Raw genomic sequence first — 13,500 nt, 5'->3', positions numbered from 1 at the left:
TCACCATCAAAGAACAACTTGACTATGGTGAAATCGACTATCAGTCAGATAAACTGCATGCATGCCTTTGTAATTTACCCACGCCTTTTATGGTATGACCTTCTTTGCCCTATTGTTCGAACTATTTGGTAATCAAATATGGTTTTGCCTCAAATTGTCACATATGTGGCTTTAGGGGTGGATAAAATGATAAGATTCTTTTCGTTCTATAAATTGGATTCTCAGACCAAATATATAGATTGCACCAAATCTGGTTTACCCGTTATGCTTAAAATTAAATCGCATCTCCACCGAAACTTTGTCATAAATTGATTTACATTGCCTTAATTTAAAGTATGTTTGATCTCTTTTGTAGAATTGTGTTTGAATAAACATATTTCATCACCGTTGTTGAATTTGAAGATAAATAATCAAAGGCTCGGCAATGATGTAAACTCAACTGAAAAAGAGTAGATAGGCACAATTAAATACCTTCACATTTATCTACACTTGGTGATATGGACCTCTCATATTATATCCAATCTTCAATCTTCTACGTATTATATAAGTAGATACGTGTGACTGTGACCATATTTATGTATTATATACTATTACTAGGATAAGACCTGTGCTTTGCGCAGGGTGAGTTTATTTATATATATATTATCGATAGTTTTTTTATATATGTGATCATTTTATTTATATATATAAAAATATTTTTGTTGTTATTATATAATTTTTTCCGATGGATCGGATCAATTTTTATTAAAAATAATAGAACAAAACTATAATTAATACATCATGGGTTGATCGGATTGGATATTAAACAAATTATAACATAAAAACCTTATTTTTTTCATCGAACACATTCTTGAAAAAAGTGAACAGTATTGTTTTCACAGTTGAATTATTTGACTTTTATCTTCCATATGGTTTGAAAGCTTTCAAATCAACCATCGAATTGATACATGTCATTTAATGTTTTTAGTCGTATACTTAAGGAAAACTTACATTTTTGTAATTTAAAGTCGTTTTAAAAAATTCAAAATATAACATCTAAGAAAAAAATCTAACATATAAGAAAAATCTAACATATAAGGTGTCCTCATTTTTGTATTTTAAAGTCGTTTTAAAAAAAAATAACATATAAGGTTTCCTCATTTTTGTAATTTAAAGTCATTTTAAAAAATTCAAAATATTACATATAAGAAAAATCTAATTTTTTATTATATGGTTAATGTGATTGTTTATTTTTTTTAATAATATAAAATTAAACAAAATGAAGGAGGATGCAAAAATTGTTTCATTTATTATTCATCATTAATTGCCATATAAATCATATTCTAATCATTAGCTATATGTTCATATTAGGTATTTCGTAGCTTTTATTTAGAGAACGAATACACACTTCTTATATTTAGGTTAATATAATGTTCTCTAGTGGACATTAAACAAATTATGACATAAAAACCTTATTTTTTTCATCGAACACATTCTTGAAAAAAGTGAATAGTATTGTTTTCACAGTTGAATTATTTTGACTTTTAACTTACATATGGTTTGAAAGCTTTCAAATCAACCATCGAAATGATACATGTCATTTTAATGTTTTTAGTCGTATACTTAAGGAAAACTTACATTTTTTGTAATTTAAGTTGTTTTAAAAAATTCAAAATATAACATATAAAAAAAAAATCTAACATATAAGGTGTCCTCATTTTTGTATTTAAAGTCGTTTTAAAAAAAAAATAACATATAAGGTTTCCTCATTTTTGTAATCTAAAGTCATTTTAAAAAATTCAAAATATAATATATAAGAAAAATCTAATTTTTTATTATATGGTTAATGTGATTGTTTACTTTTTAATAATATAAAATTAAACAAAAATGAAGAAGGATGCAAAAATTGTTATCAAATCTTTATTATTCATAATCATTAATTGTCATATATATGTAAATCATATTAGGTAATTCTGTAGCTTTTATTTAAGGAAAGAATACACACTTCTTATATTTTAGGTTAATATAATGTTCTCTAGTGGACATTAAACAAAAATGACATAACATATTTACATAAAAACAATTTTTTCAGCGAACACATTCTGAACAAAGTGAACAGTATTGTTTTCACAGTTGAATTATTTTGACTTTTATCTTCCATATGGTTTTGAAAGCTTTCAAATCAACCATCGAATTGATACATGTCATTTTAATGTTTTTAGTCGTATACTTAAGGAAAACTTACATTTTTGTAATTTAAAGTCTTTTAAAAAAATTCAAAATATAACATATAAGAAAATTCTAACATATAAAAAAAATATAACATATATGATGTCCTCATTTTTGTATTTTAAAGTCGTTTTAAAAAAATATAACATATAAAGGTTCCTCATTTTTGTAATTTAAAGTCATTTTAAAAAATTCAAAATATAACATATAAGAAAAAAAATCTAATTTTTTTTATTATATGGTTAATGTGATTGTTTAAGTTTTTTTAATAATATAAATTTAAACAAAATGAAGAAGGATACAAAAATTGTTATCAAATCTTTATTATTCATAATCATTAATTCCCGTATATATGTAAATCATATTAGGTAATTCCATAGTTTTATTTAAGGAAAGAATACACACTTCATATATTTTAGGTTAATAAAATGTTCTTTAGTGTTATATAATTATGGAATAATGTGACACCATTAGATTAAACTATACTTTATATTAGATGCTCTATAATTCTTTGAAATGAAATTTAGAAGCCATTTAGAGTGCCACCCAGGATTTGGAGTTTTTTTTAATTAATACAAAATTAAGGTTCTAATTTTTCAAATGCTTCTCAATTAATATATAGGGGATTAATCCCCCACCGTCAGTCCGTCACCAAGCAATAAGCATTCAACTTATTTTCACGTATTCGCAACGGAAACCGATCATAGTAATATCTTGCATTCTCACTCTGCTAAAATTAAATTCCTACAGTAGTTTATAATATAACTGTTAAGAGCAAAAATGAAACTACCGATCATAGTAATATCTTACATTCTTACTCTGCTAAAATTAAATTCCTACAGTAGTTTATAATATAACTGTTACGAGCAAAAAAAAAAAAAAAATGAAATTCTTTTCGGTTTTCAACTAAATCTATCTCAAGATAAAGGTGGTCATATATAACATAAATACGCCATGTTAAAATTAAAATATGAATCCATCATTAAAACAATTGAAAAAAAAAAAAAAAGTGGAAGGTGAACCAAACCCCACGTCCCCAACCGCATACGGACTTAAAAATAGCATATAACCATCCAACTCTTAAACATATCACTTACGCCAAGAAAATGACAAAATTGTTAGTAGTACTATATATCATTATAGCGCATCTATAGGATACTCGTTATTTCACACATCGCTATTTCGTCCACATCATTTACAATCCCATTAGGCCATTATTACTAATAAAAATGTTATTCTACTACATATATGCATAAAGAATAATTCAGCAGAACTATGTAAACGGTGATGTTTAAAAAGCTCCTTGCGTGTAGTGTTTTGTGTATTTGTTTTTTTTTTCACAAAACAATACTAGCTAATTGGTCTATTTTGGTACAACTTGCTAGTTGGCCTATTTTAATAGATTGTAAAGAAAACAGATCAAGAAAATCAATTAACTAGGGTAATTGGTGAACGTTAAAAGTGAATTTGGGGTTTGATGATTTTATTCAAATGTAAATGAATAGAGCTTCTGTTTCTGATTTGAAGAAGCTCTGCCCCTAGCTGAGAATCTAACCTTCTAGAAGAGCGCCATCATCATGCATGAGGTGAGTGATTGTAGACCAATAGACTTTAAAAATTGAAGTTCAACAACTTCTCTCTTTTCGTTTTTTCCATCTCAATTCAATAAACCATTACTATTTTAAAAGTCTTCTCAAAATTTCCACCTAACTTACCAAATTTCACAATTTAGTTCCACTTTTGTCTATAGTATATACGGGTACGCATACATACACACAAGAAAATTAATGTACTATTCTACTAATTATTGTAATCGTTCAACTTTTTTTCTTGCATAGTCACATGTGTTACAAAAAATACGATGGAAACAATTAATTTTCCAACTTATCATGTTCTACAAAAGGTAAAAGTGATATATACGACTAGTGGTATTATATCCAGTCCAGACTGTACAGATGATGGTTAAAACTGTTTCGAAAATATTTGTTAAGTCTTGGTTTACATGTCTCGAATATTTTTAAAAAGTTAGTTGGATTAGAAAACCATTGAAGCCAAGGTTCTAGAAGGCACATTCTTATGTCAAAAAGATTTATATCTAAACATGTTTATATATGTATATTCTGTTTTGGTGGTTTTTTTATAAAGAAAATATATTGGTGGTTATTGTTGTATATTGTTTTAAACTTTTGCATACATATAAAAGAAACATGACCATGATCACAAATATGTTAAACACGAAGTGCTTGTCATCTGAGATAAAATTTAGAACCAACCATATATTTCTATAAGTTATACCATGCCCACATAATTAGTTACTTGATAGTGCTTTAATTTGTGTTAGCGAGTAATTGTATTAAGGTTTCTAAGATCTATGTAGATTATTAATTAAAAACAATAATTAACAGAGTGCAGTCTATACACCCAGTACAAACCTCACCGCCTACAGTTGACCTGCACTTGTTCAAAATCACTCATTAACTTTTTACCTACTCCCACAACTTAATTTCCCATCCTCTTCATTATTGCTACCAAATTTATTTTAAGAATCCACTTTTTTTTTATCAAAAGAATCCACTTTCTTATTTTTATATTATGATAAATTTTATCAGAGGATATCTAGCGGTAAGAACATCATTAACGCATGGTTCTTAGTACACGTTTATTAGCAGAATATAAGACCTCGACTCTTAACTTTTAACTGAAAAAGTTAAGAGTCGGTTCTTAAATCTCTTATTTAAGAGTCGATTCTTAACTTTTTTCAGTTAAAAGTTAAGAATCAGGTTCTTATATTCTGGTAAGAATCTTGTACTAAGAATCCTGCGTTAATGATGCTGACCATTCCCAGACTTTCAGTTTACCGAATTTCGAATTTTGTATGTTTAATTGAATTTTCTTCTTTCCTACTTTTATTACAAGCTTGATCATGCAATTAAAATGTGCAAACATTTGTAAGACTTACCTGATGTACTAATTAAATCGGTCGAAGTTAAAGTTTGATTTGTCAACACTAATATTATGTCAGTCGAAGAATTTAGATGATATTAATATCTTTTTCTTTTAAATGTTTGTTCTATGAAGGAGATTAAAATTGCTGTAAATGCAAGGAAAATAACAAAATTGTTCAAACATTTTGTAAATATGTATTGCTAGCGATTTAATACGATACTTTTCTTTGGTTAATGTATTCTGCAATAAAATATTAAATTGTTGTGTCACTCGTCATTTTTATTAGAATTTTTTTTTTTTCTAAAGACCATGATGCCATATATGTCAACCTCTCACTTATTGTACCAAAACGAAAGGCCACCATACACTACCCATTCAAATCCATCCCACCAACCCACATCTAGAAGCAATTATAAAGTTCAACTCTCTCTCTCTCTCTCTACCTCTACGCCTCTATCATCTAGAAGCAATTGTATACAATCTATGTATATGTATCGCTCTACAGCTTTAAGTCAAAACCTTATATAAACTATACACCAAAGCTTTGAACCTTCAACCAAACCCAAAATCCAAGTGCCCCACCAAATGCCTTAATCATCTTCCACTACAAAAAAACAAGTTATTAGTCCCTTTTAGCCGAAACCCTCGCTAAGCCAATTCCCAGTATACATATAAAGTAACATAAACACACTTGATTAATTCATACATCTTTGTATTTATGTATGTAAGATTTTCATATCAAGAAATAATAAGATCTAAACACAGAAAACAGAAAGAAAAAAGTATGGGAAGGTCACCATGTTGTGAGAAAGCTCACACAAACAAAGGAGCATGGACGAAAGAAGAGGACGCGAGGCTCACAGCATACATCAAAGCTCATGGCGAAGGCTGCTGGAGATCTCTCCCCAAAGCCGCCGGCCTTCTTCGGTGTGGCAAAAGCTGCCGTCTCCGGTGGATCAACTATCTCCGACCTGACCTAAAGCGTGGAAACTTCACCGAGGATGAGGACGAGCTCATCATCAAGCTCCATAGCCTTCTTGGAAACAAGTGAGTACTTATAGTCTATAGGGACTTTCTTTTTAAAATTTCATGCAAATAAAAAGAAGCTTGAACTTTTGATGCTAAACTTGTATCTATATAAATATTATTCTTGTTTTTATTTTTTCAAAACTAATATATTATTCTTGTTGTAGATGGTCGCTTATTGCCGGGAGATTACCGGGAAGAACAGATAACGAGATAAAGAATTATTGGAACACACATATACGAAGAAAGCTTATAAACAGAGGGATTGATCCAACGACTCATAGACCAGTCCAAGAATCATCATCAGCATCTCAAGATTCTAAACCTACACAACTAGCAGAAGCAATAACGAGTAACAACACCATTAACATATCTTTCACTAATACTCCAAAGATGGAAAGCACAAGCTGTTTTCAAGTAAAACCAGAGAAAATCTCAATGCTTACGTTCAAAGAGGAAAAGGACGAGTTCCTAATTGAAGAGAAGTTGCCAGATTTGAATCTTGAGCTCAGAATCAGTCTTCCTGATGTTGTTGAGGGAAAGTCAACAAGGGAGCGTTGTTTCAAGTGCAGTTTAGGGATGATAAACGGCATGGAGTGCAGATGCGGAAGCATGAGATGCGATGTAGTTGGAGGTAGCAGTGGGAGTACTGGCAAGGGGGGTGACATCAGCCACGGATTCGATTTTTTAGGGCTGGCAACGAAAGAGACTACTACTTCTCTTTTAGGTTTCCGAAGCTTGGAGATGATATAATATTAATGTCAAATTATGCTAAGTGCGTAACTGTACAAACTTTTTTTGCCTAGAGAATTATTTTTAAGGTACACTATTATTCATCATCACTTTGTATGAAATTTTTTTACGGTTGGATTTGGAACTATATATAGAACATATTTTCTTACTAAACAATTTTCTTACAACGAAACTGTTCATTGCAAAAATATTAAAAATGTACCTGTTCCAGGAATTATATGTGATACATTTTCCATATATATAGATAGAAATCAACATAGTTTGAATTATAAGGAGTGTAGAATATCGAACTATTTCCAACGAGAATAGAAAGAAACAAAATCGTTTTATACAATTAGCAAGATATAATTTCTTGTGGTTGAGATTGGTTTATGCAGTTAGAGGTTGGTTGCCTAAAAAACTCATTATCCAATGTTGGAGATAAGCCAAATCAGGAGAAAAGATTACAATTAAATATATGGTTTCCGCATATAATACTCAGATTACAAAGAGATGATATCTTATTAATTAATCTCTCTAACAAAAGATCTATATATATGAAGAATATGAAATGGAAATAAATCCAACCGATTCATGACAGATGGAGAGTGAGGCTTGAAGATAAGTTGTAGGAGCAACATTAATATTAGATATAAAAAAGGAAAATAACATAAATGAAGGAAGCAACAACCAAACCAATGGACCCTTTCTTCTACCAAACTCTATTTATTTCTCACTACCCATCTTCCTACCAACCTATATATATACCAACCATTCATCATCTTTTGTCCACTTGCGATGCATATTGACATATTAATACATTTTTCACAATTCCACATGCATGCATACACATGCAATATACCCTGCTGCTCATATATGCATGCATACAAACTGCTTGAATTTAGAAAGTCGTGACTTGTAGTAAAGTAAAACATTTTTCTATCATAATGCATATTAGACCGGTGTTGGATATGTTCGTTAATCTCCCAAAACTTTTAAAGAAGTCCTCTACTATATCTCAAATCCCAAAATAATAGATACAACTATTTTTCATTATTATTATATATTGATTACGTGATCAGTAAGTTGCTAGCAATAATAATCGCGATGACTTTACTTGCACCTGGGATTAAGCATGGGATACATCATTCTGTTGAAGAGACGAACTGAATAATGATGGTATGAAGTCTAAAATTACCTCTACTCTAGCCAAATTTTAAATGTCTTTTTTAGTATTTTGATATGGAAATTTTTCGTTTTGAGTGATCGCATTTCGAAAGTTTGGATTATCAATGCACATTCGATAGGATATTTTGGAAATGAGAGGGATGGAAGAGAAGAGTGGCGAGAACTGAGGATAAGGAGAAAAATGAAAAGGACAAAAAGCCAAAAGACGACCACACAAGTGAGGAAGACAGACGCACCTGCCTCCTCTTCTTCTTTCTAAAAGCTTTTATTTAATTTTGATTTTAATTTGTTATATTTCAAACCAGCTTTTTCAAAGATGTTAGGTAGATGCATTTAGAAGCTTCCGTTAGATTTTTTTTTAATTTCTTATATTAAGTAGTTTTCCTTTTTAATACTGTCGTCTTGCGACTCCTTTTGTCTTTTCCCTACCTTGCTCTATTCAGGGGGCAATAAATTTCTTTTTATTGACGTTAAAATTGGTTGGGCCGGTCCCTTTGAGTGTCTTAAAACTTGGCTTCGTACTTCGTTATCCCATATGATACCTGTCTGGCATCTCCAAACCCATTCCATTTTTTCCTTCAAAATAGAATAAAAATAAAAATAGAGTAAAGATTGCTCCAACCCAACTTCAAATCTCCCTCCATAATAAAGTTTACTCCATAAATAGAATAATCTATTTATTATTTGTTAATGGAGTGAAAAATATAGTGGAGTTGTAGCATTTTTACTCCATTTTAATTTTACTATATTCTAGAGGAAAAAATAGAGTAAACATTGGAGATGCTCTTACTCTTGTTCTAATAGTGTTCCATCAAAAACTTGTATGCCTTGTGTGTTACCTTGAGTGAAATTGTATTTACCCCTTGCGATTTTATCTGTTTAGTAACTGCTTTTTCTTTTGAGCCTAGACCGAACTACCGAAATGAATCGACGATTTGTCCAGGGGTTCAGGACTTGCCTACGCAGACACGACTGGACTTGTATTTCTTGACCAACATTTAACATTAATGAAAAAGCGTGAGAACAAACAAGGTCATAAAGGTAGAGATTAATAAGAGAGTTCTTCTTCAGTCTCGTATGATCTCTCTATCATACCAAACCAAACAAAAGAGAGGCATTTTATTGAGAGCCATCATGATACGTCTGTCTCCTTCTTCACTTCTTCTCATCCTCACCTTTGCTGTTACTCTCTTCCTCGTTACGCTGCAAATTTTAACATAATGCATTATCACAGTATCTTCTTTATCAACCCACAAAACATGTTCAAACCAATGTAAGACGCACCTTTGATTCGTCTGGCAGAGACGCTAGCAGCGCTTGAACCGCTGGATCATTAGGATCCACCCCTGGAAGCTGTGCGTTGGCAAACAGTTAGGACCAATCTACTTTTCCCTTTCACTTAGCTTGTAAAAATCCTGACGTTTTATTTAAGTAAAAGCTTACCGACGAGAGAACAGATGATATGAAAGCTTGATCTCCTAAGAGGTTTCCAGCACCCGTAGCTTCACCTGACTCTTCCCCACTCATTGACATTTGCAGCGCTGCACATGGACCAGATTCAAACATAAGGGTCCGTCTTTTCTCAAAACACCCAAAGGAATCAAAATTTATCTTCTAATTGTCACATTTACAAGCGAAGGCTAATTTTGATAGACCACTAATATGATTTTACCACAAAGCTTTACTCACCTAAAGCCAAATCCTGGTCCTCATCCGCCGCTTCTGACATGTTTACATCACCTACGGACATAGCAATTGCCTGGTCTAGCAATGCGTTGTCCTCATCCTGCCACAAAATTTTTGATTAATAAAAATGTTGTTTGATAAACAATGTGGGCTATATAATAATGATATACTACTAAAAAGGATAGACACACAAAGCGACTAACGACTAACCATTGGTTCAGCGTTCTTCTCAGTTGTCCTAGCACCGTCTCCTGTGAGGCCGAAGCTGTATCCCCGTCTTTGTCTTTCTGACCTGCCTCATCCGCTGCCTTCTTAGCAGCAGCCTCTTGCCTTGCTCTCTCCTCCTCCATGGAGACTCGAAGGGCAAGAGCAAGTTCTGGGTCGATATTTGGATCCACACCAAAGTCAAAGTCACCACCTGCTGCAGCTGCAGCTGCTGCCGCAGAAACATACCCACTTGCACCCTCATCACCAGTGAATACAGGTGTGCTGCAAGAAAATTCAAGATTTAACACATTACAAAGATAACTACAACTAGAGACACAGTGGTAACTGGTAACAAAACACGTATAGATAGAAACAAAGTTCTTTGAAGACTCCAGAGCTCATAGACCTAAAGCAAATCACATGAAATGCCTTTCTCAACCTGGATAATGTATGAACTGTTCCGATTACAATCTACCTAAAGAAGGAAGAAAACTGATGATACCTGAGAAGCACATCAGAGAGAGCATTGGCTCCAGAAGGAACATGAACAATGTGGCTTCCGTCATTGTTATTGACAGCTGCAAGGAGGGCCTCAAGTTTCTGAGGCTTTTCCTCATCGTCATCATCTCCAAAATTGACAATGTCAAGAGAGACACTATTCTTCTTGAGCCTTTTGCCAACAACCTCCAAGGCCTTCTTTTCATACTTGATTGGGCTAAAAAAGCAGAAGCGCAACACAAACATCAGAAAGCTAAATAATAATAAAATAAACAGATAACTATGCATGAACACAAAGAAAGTGAATACCTTCCAGCAAAAACAATAATCCTTTGGCGTTGATTCTTGTTTTGACGATGCTTAAGAGCTAGCTGAGCAATCTGTATCGCAGCTGTTAAGTTAATCTCTCCTCCCACATCGAGACCTGAAAAAAAAGATGGATCAAGTTAGCAAAACTGATGTCAAAAAATTTCTTTTCCAATCTCTGTCACTAGACTCACCGTGCATACAGGCCAAGATTTTGCCAAGATCAGAGGTAGGAGTTGTCAACACTCTAACTCCTTTCCCTGCCATTGTCAAGATCCCCACCGTGTTCTCCGGATTCGACTGCAATTACAAAACGGAAAAAGATCCCTAAATCAAAGCCTGAAGGAACAATCGAAAACCCTAATCGAATCAAGTGTTCAATTTTTTTTACCTGGGTTTTGGCCCCACAGAGAAGATTAACAGCTTCGGTTTGAGCCTGTAACCTAGAGGGAGAGTAATCTCCGTTTCGCATCCACTCGGAGTTGTCGATGCAAATCATAGTCGCCTACGCATATAAATCAAACATCCAAACATAAACAAGGAGAGATCGATTATGAGATCGAAATCAGAAGCAGACGGAATTAGAAAATCACCTCGAGAACCATCGTGTCGAGAGAGATAGAGAAGCTTCTTCTTCGAATTGCGTCGCCGTAGAGAGAAAGTCAGGCACCTTCTGAGATTTAGACCGACGATAAAGCGCTTTGTGCTTCTTAATATTTTACTTTGCTCTTTAAGACCCGCGTATTTTATGTTTATTTTAGTTTTTGCCACAATGACTCGATGGTCGCCACTACGCCCACTTTGGGTTTTCTATTTATTTTAGTTTATATATTTTTATTAAACTTTTAATTATTATTTTAATCCTTATAATTTCATACCTCATAAAATTTAAATATATTTTATAATTTAATTATAATATAAATCTAAAATATAAAAATTACATAAATTTGATTAAAATTTTATAACAGTTATCCATTTAAATTATGAATATTTTAAATGATATTTTATTGTAAAAGTTATATGATTTTGAATCTAACAATACTAAAATCCAAATATACTCAATGGAGAGGCACGTCACGTCCTCATTAAAAATCATCCACTCAGATGTTGACAGCTCACACTCCTTGCCATGTCATGAATAACTTCTCTGGGATTTCATAGACGTGTTTGGGTTTCATAAAATACTTGGGCCTTTCCTAATTAAAAGCTAATCTCCTCTAAGCTTACTTTATGGCCCGGCTTATCAGTACGAAAACCAACTCATATACTGTTCCCGTGTAACGTTCGCCTACCACTTTTAATACACTTAAACCACCATTGTTACTGTCTCAATCAAAAACCTATGAAACTGTTGCGATTCCCTCGCCTCAGCACTCTATATATATCGTATTCAAGCTTATTTGTTCTCCACCGTATTCTACAGACCTCTATTTTTTCAACGACGCCTCTCCTCGGTTGGGTGGAGTTCTGGTAGTCGTAAAGTAAGTTCAGATTCACAGGATTTTGTCATTGACGGTGGCCGCAGTGGGATTTTAGCTTCTGGTAGCGGCAAAGGCTGTTGAGTATCACAAGCTTTTGAGGATTATGATGGCTATGCGAACCACAAAGATGATTGGAACAGAGTTTCATCGATGGCTTTAGACGGTGGAGACGTTGGGACTGAAATTATTTGTGAGCTTTTACCCGTGAGTGTGGAGTCTGGGGAGTTTTGGTTTCTGGTGATGGTAAAATTGGTTGAGATTGAACGGATTACTCAGGAGTTTCAAAGTGTCTCCACTTTCTCCTTTCTCCAGTCTTCTCTTTTAACGCCTACAGACCTGTAACTGTGACTCTTTTTCTCACCATCGAGGTCCAAACATCAACCTTCTCTTAAACCCAAGGTACTTATGTTCATATGCTGCTTTAATCTCGATAATAACTTCATCACTCCCATGTGCAAACATTGGCAACTTCATTCAGATATGACAAGGAGTTTTGTGAACACAATAGATAAGTCAAAACATTATTACAATTGAAGTGATGGAGTAATGGGAGTTGACAAGGAGTTTTGTAAGGTAATTAGTTTCGCTTCATTCCAACTTAATTCAGATACGACAATAAGTTTTGTAATTATCTAAGGTAACATGTATCTTCTTTAAGTCAAACGGTTTATTATCATGATGTACGTACAATTTACTTCTATCCCCAAAACTATCTATACAGGATGAGATGATGATCTATGTTGCAACATGGCCATGATGAAGATGAAAGGAATCCAATTCTCAGGACACGCAAGCGAAGAAGGACGAGCGTAGACAACATGTAAAAAACATTTTTCTCTTTTCAGTTCTCTTATTTTTGCACACTATTTTGGTTTGAGGGAGAATTTTGTATTTATATGTTTTCTGCTTTGATTACTTTACTAAGTTGCTTTCATATGTGACTACATCTAGCAACTTGCATGAAATTGATATTACAGATCGAGCATCTTCCAAGCAAGATAGTCAAATGGTGAATAATGTACTGCATACAAAGGTATAGCTCAACCAGAGTTTTGTGAAAAAATAGATAAGGTTAATAAGATCTCAAGTTTGGCTTTCATTGAGGTTTGATTTTCTTTTTCATGGATGCATCATGTTTGTTGTTCTGTGGAGTGGACATGATGTTGATGGATGTCTTGGAGACGCTGATTTTGAGAAGTCTATTACAGATGGCTTGACGAAT

General features: G+C 32.9%; 2 protein-coding genes across 2 annotated transcripts; one reads left to right on the top strand and one right to left on the bottom strand.

Annotated features, from left to right (window-relative positions):
- The first annotated feature begins 5,753 nt into the window (after nt 1-5,753).
- On the top strand, nt 5,754-7,086 carry LOC125594649 (transcription repressor MYB4-like). The gene is made up of 2 exons (XM_048770762.1): nt 5,754-6,201; nt 6,348-7,086. The coding sequence occupies exons 1-2, from the start codon at nt 5,873-5,875 to the stop codon at nt 6,931-6,933; spliced, it is 915 nt and encodes a 304-aa protein (XP_048626719.1). The 5' UTR covers nt 5,754-5,872; the 3' UTR covers nt 6,934-7,086.
- Nucleotides 7,087-9,083: 1,997 nt separating this feature from the next.
- Nucleotides 9,084-11,545, bottom strand: LOC106357685 (26S proteasome non-ATPase regulatory subunit 4 homolog). Its single transcript, XM_013797368.3, is given in 11 exon segments — nt 9,084-9,303; nt 9,385-9,453; nt 9,544-9,641; nt 9,790-9,886; nt 9,997-10,031; nt 10,034-10,275; nt 10,496-10,708; nt 10,801-10,915; nt 10,992-11,097; nt 11,189-11,302; nt 11,391-11,545. Coding segments are annotated over 11 exon segments (1,149 nt in total). The 5' UTR covers nt 11,403-11,545; the 3' UTR covers nt 9,084-9,255.
- Nucleotides 11,546-13,500: the final 1,955 nt, after the last annotated feature.

This window comes from Brassica napus (assembly GCF_020379485.1).
Source record: "Brassica napus cultivar Da-Ae chromosome C3 unlocalized genomic scaffold, Da-Ae chrC03_Random_18, whole genome shotgun sequence".
In the NCBI taxonomy this organism is placed as follows: domain Eukaryota; kingdom Viridiplantae; phylum Streptophyta; class Magnoliopsida; order Brassicales; family Brassicaceae; genus Brassica; species Brassica napus.
This window is presented reverse-complemented; position numbering and strand designations above follow the sequence as displayed.